At 42.5% G+C, this 12,462-nt stretch overlaps 1 protein-coding gene across 1 annotated transcript in view; it reads right to left on the bottom strand.

The window, feature by feature from the left end:
- COL4A5 (collagen type IV alpha 5 chain) overlaps positions 1-12,462 on the bottom strand; it is a 142,284-nt gene that overhangs the window by 59,905 nt on the left and 69,917 nt on the right. Inside the window, exons 9-21 of the mRNA XM_083484952.1 lie at positions 12,119-12,199; positions 9,270-9,332; positions 8,087-8,122; positions 7,938-7,979; positions 7,729-7,821; positions 6,833-6,886; positions 6,677-6,733; positions 4,713-4,757; positions 4,571-4,624; positions 3,499-3,540; positions 2,643-2,775; positions 982-1,155; positions 562-645 (exon numbers count right to left, since the gene is read on the bottom strand). Coding sequence (XP_083341078.1) covers positions 562-645; positions 982-1,155; positions 2,643-2,775; positions 3,499-3,540; positions 4,571-4,624; positions 4,713-4,757; positions 6,677-6,733; positions 6,833-6,886; positions 7,729-7,821; positions 7,938-7,979; positions 8,087-8,122; positions 9,270-9,332; positions 12,119-12,199 — 958 coding nt within the window. The remainder of the gene's footprint in view (positions 1-561; positions 646-981; positions 1,156-2,642; positions 2,776-3,498; positions 3,541-4,570; positions 4,625-4,712; positions 4,758-6,676; positions 6,734-6,832; positions 6,887-7,728; positions 7,822-7,937; positions 7,980-8,086; positions 8,123-9,269; positions 9,333-12,118; positions 12,200-12,462) is intronic.

Here is a 12,462-nt window from a genome sequence, read left to right as displayed (position 1 = left end):
GTTCCAATTCACATCGTTTGGTGGTGGAATAAGCTCTAAAAAAAGTGGACAGGATACAAAGATGAAAAGGGGGAGGGGCAAATCAAGTTCCTGGCCTGTATCACATTTATGTCTATTCCATTCTGCTTCTGCATTAATCTTAGATTTTTAAAAAATCGGCATATTTTTTAAATATTAAATAGGATTTTCTGTTAACCATTTCTGAATGTATTTTGATGGCCTTTAAAAGTCAAAAACTACATTGGAGCATTTAGTTATCCAGTGGATAACTAAATTCCTATCAGTGCATCCTGAAGCATGTCTAGATGAAACTAGTTTAGTGACCTCCAGAAGGCTTTAGATATGCCTTTGTCAAACAGTCCCACCCACCCAAAGAAATCACATGGATAACTCTTTGGAAACTACTTGGAATTTCAGAAGAAGTCTGTAATATGATGGTGGGTGGAGAGAATTTAAACTGGGATTGGACCAGTGGAATATCCTTACATGAACCTAAACCACTATTTGGATCACAGCCTATGAAAGACAAGTAAAAAAATCAATGGCATTGTGGGAACCCACCTTTCTGGCCTCTCTCCCCCGTAAATCCTTGTTCTCCTGGGAGTCCTGGGATGCCAGGGGGTCCTCGCTCACAGAGTCTGTCAACTGAAAGGAAAAGCAAATGCAGTTCAAGAACTAAGAGAACTTATGGGTAGATGAGCCAAAGCTCAGTAAGTTTACTCCATCTTCCATCCACCCATGTAAGACTGACAAGCTACTTAGGAAGCTGGTTCTTCTAGCTCAGTATTGTCTACACAGATTGGCAGCAGCTTTCCTGGGTTTCAGACACGAGTGTTTCCCAGTCCTACCTGGAGTTGGTAGGGATTGAAATCATGAGCCATCTAAAAGCTTTGAGACTGCGTGTATTGAAGACCCAGCTAGTCATTCCTCAAATGAAGAGCATTTTAGCCACTGATTTATAGACAAAAAAACATTATTTACTGGGTGGAATGGTAGTTCCAGGGGGGCCGGGGGGCCCAGGGGGGCCAGGTAAGCCTCGTTGTCCATCATTTCCAGGTGGCCCTGGTATTGGGATTCCAGGAAGGCCTTGATCCCCCTTCTGTCCTCTCTCACCGGGAAAACCAGGAGTACCAGGAGAGCCAACACTTGGAATTCCTGCAATGAGAAAAGATCTCAGCATCTTTGTAATTCAAAATTAGGACGCTTTTAGAGGGAAGCAAAGGGAAACCAACCAGGCAATGAAGCAAAACATCTTTTTTTGCAAGTTGCTCTATCCAGAGGCAACTATTTAAAATGGGCACTCCCAACAAGGGCTAGCAAATAAGAGTTTCAGGCACATGGAAAGCATTTGGGTTGTACAGGTGTGAAATCTCACAGCTAAACACAAGAAATTCAAGCTGTATAAGAGAGAGAATGAAACACACCTGTGGGTGATGAAAGATACATTTAAAAGATCAACTTGGGAGTGAGAGGGCTTCTACAAATACTTCTATGTAAAGCCTTTTGGTTATTATAATATACTTAAAATCAACTCTGGGTTTTCTTTCCGCCCCCTGGTTTTGCCCAACACACAAGGAAAAGAGCCAAACTGCATGTGATATATAACATCAATAATAAATAATCATAACCATCAGAGAGGCCAAGGTAAAGTAGGTGTGTGTCTTTACATTTAGGTAAAGGTAAAGGTACCCCTGCCCGTACGGGCTAGTCTTGACAGACTCTAGGGTTGTGCGCTCATCTCACTCTAGAGGCCGGGAGCTGGTGCCGTCCGCAGACACTTCCGTGTCACATGGCCAGTGTGTCATCGCTGCTCTGGCAAGCCTGCACCAGCGCAGCACACGGAATGCCGTTTACCTTCCCGCTATAAAGCGGTACCTATTTATCTACTTGCACTTTAAGGGTGCTTTCGAACTGCTAGGTGGGCAGGAGCTGGGACCGAAAGACGGGAGCTCACCCCGCCGCGGGGATTCGAACCGCCGACCATACGATCGGCAAGTCCTAGGCACTGTGGTTTTACCCACAGCGCCACCCGCGTCCCCCTGTCTTTGGATCTAATGCAGCATAATTATAACCAAGGGGTCTCTGCATTATGGGGGCACTACATCATAGAAAAGCAGTTAGGAAGTTACAACATAAGCGGAAGTAAAGTAAGGCATATTGGGCATGCCTGGGCAACATAGTGCTTTATATGTCAGGTGTGAATGCGGTCAAAGTAAGCACAGGAGAGAAGCAAGAAGGACATATCAGAACCTTTGTTTGTGTTATTTATTCCTTGATGCATTATTTTGTATTCTCTACTCTGTCAGTTCTGTTATAGCTGTAGCTTAAATACTTTAAAATCGCTTGCAATTGTCTGATTTATCACTACAGGCCTGGATGGTGAGAAGATTCCAGCAGATCCCAGGTTTTTACCTTTAAGCAGGGCAGTGGGATCCTTGCAGGAGAGTGCTGGTGTCACATTATAAAATATCTCAAAACAAACAAACAGAATTCCTACTAGGGATGATGGGCAACTGATTTGGTCGAATCCAGAACAAAATCAGGGTGCAAATCCAAATCAGCCCTGATTCCTGAACTGGCTTTGGGGAGAAGTCGCTTCGTGTGTGTTTGGTCCTAATGCTCCGGACACTCAAGGGTCTTACCTGGTGAACCTGGTAGGCCAGGTGGCCCCTGTTGGCCTGGATATCCACGTTCTCCTTTGTCTCCAGGGATTCCTGGCAACCCTTTACTACCTTTTGGTCCCACCGTTGTTCCAGTATCTGGCCTTAGAATTGCCTGGAATATTCCATTAAAAGAAAGCTACACACACAGAAAAGGATAGAGATTCTATCAAGCTAAATTAGTACTTAGTTATGTTTCACGGAGGCTGTGAGCAAACCAGTGGAGATCATGGTGTATTGTGAAAACTGGAATCATTTTTTAGCATACTGGGATAGATATTTACAAAGGGATGGTTCCTGCAAAGAGATAATATGTCATCTTCAAAATATCTGTAAGTATTATTCATTTTAAGACCATGCTCATTTTCAAAAAAAGCTGTGTATTGGTATATATTTGTAAGGGTTTTTTGGCGGGGGGTGGTGTTGGTAGCCGATGTAATATACAGTCATACCTCAGGTTGAATGTGCTTCAGGTTGAGCGCGTCTGGGTTGAGCTCCATGGCAACCCGGAAGTAACGGAGCGTGTTACTTCCGGGTTTTGCCGTTCACGCATGCACAGATGCTCAAAATGACGTCACACACATGTGCGGAAGTGGCAAAACGCGACCCACACAAATGCGCCGTCGCATCTTACATTCCATTCAGGATGCGAATGTTCCATTCAGGATGTGGAACAGATCCCGTTTGCATCCCAAGGTACCACTGTATAATACCACTTTGTAACATTTTACAATTACAACACAAAACATTAAAAATAAGTGAATTAAATGAACATAATCAACATGCCACAGAGGAACTTAAGGGAGGGAGGAAACAGAATGAACGGGCAGAAACTTACATGTCCAGGAGGACCAGGAGGACCAGTGTCACCTTTACTGCCCTGCCCAAAAAAAAATTCAGCAAGTTTAATAGGAAAGCAGGGCCACTCACTTGACTATGCTAAGAAACAAGCTCCACCAAGCCCCCGCAGAATCATAGAGATGGAAGGGACCACAAGGGTCACCTAGTCCAACCCCCTGCAATACAGGAATCTTTTGCCCAACATGGGGCTTGAACCCACAACACCGACTGAGCTACCAAGGCATGTATCCTTAAGCTGACGCTATTCCATCAAGCTAAAACAAAGAGAGCCAAAGGAGGTAAGGCCATTCCATTGGCTTGCTAAGAACACAGTACAGTGGTATCTCGGGTTAAGAATGTAATTCGTTCCAGAGGTCCGTTCTTAACCTGAGGTACCACTTTAGCTAATGGGGCCTCCCGCTGCCGCCGCATGATTTCTGTTCTCATCCTGAAGCAAAGTTCTTAACCTGAAGCACTATTTCTGGGTTAGTGGCATCTATAACCTGAAGCATCCGTAACCCAAGGTACCACTGTAACTTTTACCTCCTCTTCTCTTTGAACTGCTTCCATTTTCTTGCCATTTTAAGAACTTTGCATCGAAGAAATGGATTCATTTCCCCCCTCCTCCCTATCAACTAATTTTCATTTTGTATCATGCCCTTTATAGCACTGGTTCTCAAACGTTCCGCCCTCCGCAGACCATTCAAAAATAGTCAAGGATCTTCTTGGCAGACCACTTAGCCTAGAGACCTTCCCCTGACTTTTGTGAGCTATGGCTTTATTCCTCTGAGGAAGGCAGAGCCTCCCTCTGTCATTTCTGGCCCATCCCACAAACCTTCCAGACAGACCACAAGGGAATGATGAGGTAGCCACTGAAGCCAGTCCGGAGAGATGCTTTCGCAAGCTACCTGAACAAAACTTTCAAACCACTGCTGTTCCCCGGACCACACCTTGGGAGCCTATTTTAGATTGCGAGTCAACTAGAAGAGTTCTTTTTGGCTCCAGAGTGGGGTGAAAATACTCCAGACAAACAAATAAAATGAGCTTTCCATGTTGCAAAACATACTCACTTTCTCTCCATCTCTTCCTGGAAAACCAGGTATACCACGACCTCCAGGCAAACCCTATGATGGAGAAAGAAGGAATCAATCCTCAAAAAACTTAAAACTGTGAAAGGTCATTATAGAAGGAAGAAAAATGTAACAGACTCACAGGCAAGCCAGGCTGACCAGATTCTCCGTCCTTGCCAGGTTTCCCCTTTAAAATACAAATGTGTATTGAAAAAGCAATCAAGCAGTTTAGGAAGCACAAATATGCTACTGACATTGTGCTGTTCATACCACTTGCTAAGATAATATGAAAAATGTCTCTCCAGCGCGACTTTCTGGAAGAATACCAGCAGGCAGGCAACCCCCATAGTAAGCATGGGTAATTAAAACAAGGACCAAAGATGACAATGACAGGAGTAAAAAGCACAGCAAACAGATGATGGCATGAATTCTTAGGGCAATGTAACAGACCAACAAACTTAGGCTCTATGTGGGTGTCTGGATTTATACAGTACAATGGGTTTTTAATCTTATTTTTACGAAATAAAAATTTGTAATTGTTTTAATTCAGACCGCACCTCCTTTTCCTCTTGGTATGCCTTATTATTGACTTCATAAATCACAGAGCTGTACCCTATATTCTTTACAATTGTGACAACTTATCCTTTTAAAAAAACCACCAACCTATGTTTTCTTTAATTTCTTCTTCTTTTTGCAGATTGTTTGTTATTAAAATTCAATTTTAAAAATTCAGAAAAGGAAATAATCCCAGACTGATTCTGTAATATTTATCGATCTTCCTTTTCTGCAAATTACAGGAAGATTTGGGGGGGGGGGCGATTCTCAAAGTCCTTTTGATAAAGTAGAAAGCATAGCGTGGCCAAAGAAATTATTAAAAGACTGGCTTTCTAAAACAACAAAAACAAAAGGCAAGGGGGGACCTAGTGAATTTCTCAAAAAAAAGAAAAAGAAAAGAAAAGAAGTGTTTTGAATATAAACAGTGGCATCTTGCGCACTGAGCTGTAGAAAAGGCACCCACAGCGCTACCATATACCTTCCCCACGACAAAGGAATTAAGATTGTCATGTTTGTTTTCGGATGGAAATTATGAACAATAAATCACTTGCATTCCCAAGATGTGCTAAATTTACAGCTCATTCTTGACAGCTGACAGAATCCACAAGGATAGCAGTTTTTGGGGGGATTCTAAGATTTTCTTACTACCATGTGTCTGATAAGAAAATAAATTAACAGTGGCTAAAGCTGGTTGTGTCAATATGTATTAAAATATTGCTGATGAACACGCTTCAGACGAAAAAAAATGAAAGATTCCTTGGAATAACTTTACAACATACAGAAATCACACTCTAAGGAGTGGTTGCAAAGCCAGTGCTCACAGTGTGGTTTCCATGTTTTGTAAAGTTAATGCTTTGTAAACATGGGCTTTGCAGCCACTACTTACTATTTCAGCTCTTTGGGAGACAGTTTTGTGAGTCTGTTAATGTTTCTTGTTATAATTTAAATATCTAAGCTTCATGTGACAGAGTCTAATGCCTGTGAGTTCTGTGAATGCTTCAACAATCCTTTTATGTGGATTCTGTATTTATTGGATTTGAAATTGTGTTTTTATATACTTTTTTATTGTTTCTCTTTTAATGTTAAATCACCTGAGGATGTTTCGTGGTGAGAGATTTGGAAATGAAATTAATAAATGTATTTACATCTTCTGGTCTGCCATGACTGGATGTGGCTTATCTGTGGGCCCCAGCCACTCACTGAATCATGAATCAACACCCCCTTCTCCCCCAAATAATGAGCCTTTGGAGGAATGCGATCTGCTGGCCCAGGTGATCAGGTTTTTCTCTGTTAATAGTTGCCAGTGTCCACTCCAAGGATAGAACAGGAATCAGTCCAGATTAAATTAAACCCAGAATAAAAAACCTGCATTCTGGTGCGTGCCATCAATGAGGCCCTTCTTGTCCAGGGAAAACCACTGACCAACCCACTATCTTAGTGGACCATAGGAGAAAGGAAAATTTCTTACCCAGTATTTGGTGACCAAACCTGAATCCCCAAAGTTATACAAGGTCTGGAAAGATAAACGTTGAGTTCAAAGAAGTTACTTACCCTTTTGCCTGGTTCTCCTTGCTCACCTTTTTCACCTTTTCCACCACCGGGAAGACCCTGGAAAAAAGGAAGCACAGCGTCAGTACCCGTGACAACAAAGATGTTTAGTGCACTTTGCTATGATTTCAAAAATGACTCAGAAAGGAGCTGACTTACAGGAGGACCTGGAAACCCAGGGGGACCTGTGGGGCCTCGGTCACCTGGAACGCCCTGTCAAGCATTGGGGAAGAGAGAGAAAGACGATATAGTTGAAAACAAATCACTGCCCTTGTGGACTTAATATTTCGCTCCCATCTAAGGTACAATGCCCCAGCAGGATTTATTTGTTTTCATTTGCTTTTCTATTACAGTTCTTCATTGGTATATTAACATTAGTACGACAACTGTTGCATAAAAAAAATGATAAGAAAAGAAAAAAGAAAGAAAACTTATTTTCATATATTTCCCTTCCACTCCTATCCCTGGTTTCCTCTCTATACCCAACCTATCTGTGTATTCTTGTTCTAAATTTTCCTCTCTCCTCCTCTTTATCTCATGTTATAATTTGCGCTGCTGAATTATGAGTATCCTGCTAGATTGATTGTCTTATTATGTTCCAGCAGACTTTAGAGGCATCTGCTATGTGAGGCAGGCTGGGTCCCTCTTTCCTGATACACCTCTCCCCTCACTCAGCAGAAGCCAACAACAAAAGCAAGCAAAAACCCCACCCAAATTTTAAAAAATTTAAAACAGTTAAAACAATTGTAGCAGCAGCCCCGCCTCTGCTATGTAGCTAGTACTGCAGACAAGAGATGTAGATTTGCTGCAGATGCAGAGATCACAGGAGTTAGTAGGTGGTCAAGCCTGCATTTTGGGCTGCACAAAGTATGTTTGGAGGAGGTGCAAGCAAATGGGCAGGCAGCAAAGGCAGGGGCATTCACACTCTCCTCCAGACAATGGGCCGGATGGGATGGGGGAGTGTGGTACAGTGTGACCCACTGATGCAAACCAGAGCAACCCATGAAGGTTGGCTGAAGGAAGAATGCCTGTGGAACCACCTTCCTCTCACTTACCTGATCACCTTTCTGAAACTCTACATCATTTGTTCTTTTCTGTTCGCCAAGCTGTCCTGGGGGTCCCGGGGGTCCTTGGAGTCCCTGCTCACCCTAATTCCCGCAAGAGACAACAAGGCACGTTAACATCATTAGGTCACTCTCATAGAAGCAGTACCAAGAATGAGCAGAATCAAAGCCCAATCTCCACTTCCATGCCCCACACTTACCTTTTCTCCTTTTGGCCCTTGGAAGTTCAAGCCCATGTTGCCCTAAAAGGAATTTGAAATGATAAGAAGAAGACGACAACAAACCCTAAGTACATGATACTGAATGCAAACAACCAAACAAGGACAAACACTGTTAAAATATACTATACCTTAGGACCCGGTAGTCCTGGGGGGCCGGGAGGACCCTGAAAATGACAAACACGGCAGTCAATCTCCAGGACTACTTCTGTAACCCCACAAGATAAATCCATGCTGGCCTTCTGAGAAACAGAGCATTGGCTCTGTTGTTGCTATTTATTTATTGTTTCTTTTCTTTCTTTTATAGTGACAAATAAATAAATCAGGGGAAGGGGAGAAAAGAAAAACGCCACCCCAGGTTTATCACTTGGAATATACTTAATTGTAATGGAAGAGAAAGGGGTACTCCAGGAGAGGGCTGCATCCGCTCACAGGCAACATTTGGGAAGGGGGTGCACTTATTACACCCACTTATCTCTCCTCCCCAGTTTTCCCCACCACAAGGGAAACAGGAAGAGATATTGGGGGCAAGTTATCCAAATCACCACACTGCACCTGCTTTCCAAACTTCAATTCGAAACCTACTTTTAGGTGTCATTTCCCATTCCTGTTTGGAGAGTGAGCATGAACTATAGTTGGCTAATTCATATATCATGGTAAACTGTGGTTTGCACTAAACAAGAAACTCAAAGCCAAGCCACATATGGAAAGGGAGCGACATGAGCCCACAGCTTGCTCCTGATCACGTATATACACTGCAAAGGAAACATAGTTGTCTAGAGATCAAATCTCAGTGGCCTGGTTCAAGCAATCCTTCAACCATAGTTTAGAACATGGTTTGAATTGTGCCACTGATATTCGATCCCTAGACTAGAATGCTTTGCAAGTGATGTGCATATGAGAAAGGTTAGCCTGTTTCGGAAGAAGGCAAGTGGGATTCTAAATTCTGTATTTGCTATACTCATATAACATAACAGTGCGAGAGCTATTTTTCTGCAAATATGATCCCCAGACAACTCCAGGGATATGTGCATAAGGGAGCCATATGGGTCGGGTCAAAGGTATGGTTCTTTCACATGCAAAACTCCATACATCGGGATATAAACCCCTGCTCCCCAGGAAATTGTTACAGTGCACCCTGATGCAAACATGGACCTGTCGTGATGACCAGGACAAGAGAAAGGGGCACAGGCCATAGACCTGGGCAACCTGTTTGCCCCCACTTCTGAAACCGCAAGTTGGGCAGCTATAAGCACTTTTCTTTCACCATCTACACATTCTGCAAGCCAGATGGAGGTCATCAAGGAAACGTACCAGCAAACCTGGGGGCCCAGGAGGACCAATAGGGCCCTGTGTTCCAGTGGGACCTGCGGGGCCCTGAAACAAGAGAAGAAAAGAAAGAGTCAAACTGTGGGCAAGAGGAAACCCACAGCAAAATCCAGAGCACGTGCAAGAGACTTGTTGCCTTCCAAATCCAATTCCCACCAGTCCCAGCAAGCACAGCCTGTTAAGTTGTGGGTGAACATATCAGACGACACAGTGATTCTTCAAACAGCTCTTGTTTATTCACACGCCAGAACAGAACTGAACTGAAGGGTTCAGCCAGCCTGCTTATATAGAGCTCCACTAGAATGCAACAGTAACCACTTTCTGTAACTATCCAATCACTGAACGTCACTTTCGATCCCTTATTTGCATATGTGGACCTGAACTATCTACAGTATCCCCCTGCTGGCCCAGGGTGAGAACTTCAGTACATAACACAGCCAATGGTCAGGAGTTGAAGTCCCATCAACTTCTGGAGGGCAGGGCTGCCTACCCTTGCTATGTACTTCTGCAGCTATCTCTCACTTGCGTTTCAGGAAACAGTGTTTACAATTCCCTCCCTTCCATTGTGACCAGTGATAATGGCTCCATCAGAGCTCTCCCCTTAGGACCCTCAGCTGCTTGCTCCTCATTTGTCTGTGTTTCTATTGTGTAGCAGGGAGAGGGTGGCATAGAGCACACTCCTCAGGGAGGAGAGCCTCTGGTTTACTTATTATTATTTATCAGGGTCGGGGGATATCTGGTTTTCACCAGCTAAATGTCGCAATATATTGATATATCACAATGTCTGAAATAAGGATGGAGGTATGTAGAAGCGTTGGCTGGCTCCACAGTTTTTCCTGCATTATGATTTTTGCATAGCACACACATCACGATTCACAATATATTGTGGGGTCAAAAATTATGAAACCCAATATCATGATATGGACTTCAAACGTCTCCACCCCCATCGTTCTACCCGGACACTGAGGTCCAGCACCGAGGGCCTTCTGGCGGTTCCCTCACTGCGAGAAGCCAAGTTACAGGGAACCAGGCAGAGGGCCTTCTCGGTAGTGGCACCTTCCCTGTGGAACACCCTCCCACCAGATGTCAAAGAGAACAACAACTGCCAGGCTTTTAGAAGACATCTGAAGGCAGCCCTGTTTAGGGAAGCTTTTAATGTTTGATGTATTTTAATATTCTTTTGGAAGCCGCCCAGAGTGGCTGGGGAAGCCCAGCCAGATGGGCGGGGTATAAATAATAAATTATTATTATTATTATTATTATTATTATTATTATTATTATTATTATTATTATTATTATTATTATTATATTATAAACTGGTTGTGGACAAAGTATTGCCCAGTCCTGTTACATATTTTACTGCCTTATATTCCCCCCCCCCTTTTCTCGCTCTCCAATGAGTTTTGGGTGGTGTAAGCAGTTCTTCCCCTCCCAAGTTTATCCTCAACACAACCTTGTAAGGTAGGTTAGGCTGAGGGAAAATGAATCCTGGCCTCCCAGTGTCAAAGCCCAACACTCTAATCACTGCACCACATTGCTGTTCACACTGGAGAGGAGAGGTTTAGAAAGGCTTTGACTTCTTCAGCTCACACAGAAACAAATCAATGGAACGAACGAATTGCACTGGTGTTTTGACCCCTGCTCAATTCAAAGAACAGACCCACTAAAAATAAGCCGCCGATCTGGGAGACAAACAGAGCTTCCTGATGTGCTTGTACTGATGCTGGGCACAAAACTGTGGAACTGTGAGAGAATCAGATAGCAGGACGAAACAGTAAGGCAATTGTTAGGACAAACTGCAAACAAAGCTGTTTTTTCTTTTGGAACCAACTTCCCTGGATCTCATCGTTTCCGAACAGAAACCTGTGAACTCCATTTCTGAACATGCACTCTCTTCTGCCCATGAACTCAACAGTGTTTGCAGCACAGCCCCAGAAGCTCAGTTTGGCAATAAACACACTTACAACACACACTTTGATCTAAATAAGAGCCTGATTTTCTGGTTAAACAGCCCTATGGATAACTTTCTGTAGCTCCCAGCTGCCACCTGGTGGCTCCTTCACACAACCGCAGCTTGAAAGCAGATTCCAAAACAGTACGTAATAGAAAAATGTAAATCTGGGGACCCATAAAGTTTGGTTTTACATTCAAAACAGTCCCCAGTTAATTTTAACACACCATAAACATATTACAAAGTAAAATGGAACAGTATAAATTGCAATAAATGAATAATGTACAACTAGTACAGTACGTTTTTCTAGAACTTTGTTAGTCCAGTACATAGCATACTGTATTTTGCTATAAAGACATTGCTCAGTTGTCTACCCTTTCTGATCATTGCCATGTTAGTTAATTTAACTGTGTAAACTATGTCCCAACTCGCAACTCTTACAAGCCTATCTGCAATTGCAGAGATTCTCCCACAGCCACCAGTCATCTGTGCAGAAGTTAAAAGATGTACTATCATTTTGTTATCATTAGATAAAAAATAACCAAACAATTCAATTTATGAGTTTATGCATTTTCTTTTTCTTTTGTATTTTCTTTTGTTGTAAATATGTATGTTTTCTAATTTGTACTTAATAAAAAAAATATTTTTAAAAAATAATGAGTTTAATGGTAGTTTGAAGCCTGTTATTATTTCAGTTTGTTTATTATGTGTACCCAAAAAGTTCACACAAAAGTACACACAAAACCTATACCTGTATTTATTGCTCTGAATATTCAGCACTTATTACTAACACTGTCATAAATGCAATTAATGCTGTGGAGCTTCCTTTTTTTTTTTTTTTGCACAGGCAAGACATCATAAAGTGACATCTTCATCAACTTACTGGTAGTCCTGGTAGTCCTGGAAATCCTGGATCACCCTTTTGTCCTGGCTGCAAAGATGTCAGTATCTCACCTGGCTCCCCCTAAAAGAAAAAAAGAAAGAAAGAAATTTGGAGTAAGAAAGGAATGCTCAAACATATTATAAGAGAGCTAGATCAGAAACATTTATGTCTCAAAGTGACAATGTCTTTCTTATAGGAGCTTAACTGTGCAAAAGAAACCTTCCAACCATTTTTTTTACTTAGAAATTTCCCTGTGGGAACTCATTCATAATATTTTTCTGACCAATGATTTGAAGCATACAGTGGTTGTGTTCAAAAGTTGCGGCTAAACCATAGTTCAGTAG

Source organism: Podarcis liolepis (genome assembly GCF_965112155.1).
Source record: "Podarcis liolepis genome assembly, chromosome: Z".
In the NCBI taxonomy this organism is placed as follows: Eukaryota; Metazoa; Chordata; class Lepidosauria; order Squamata; family Lacertidae; genus Podarcis; species Podarcis liolepis.
Note: the sequence above shows the minus strand (reverse complement) of the source record. Positions and strands in the feature narration are given on the sequence as shown.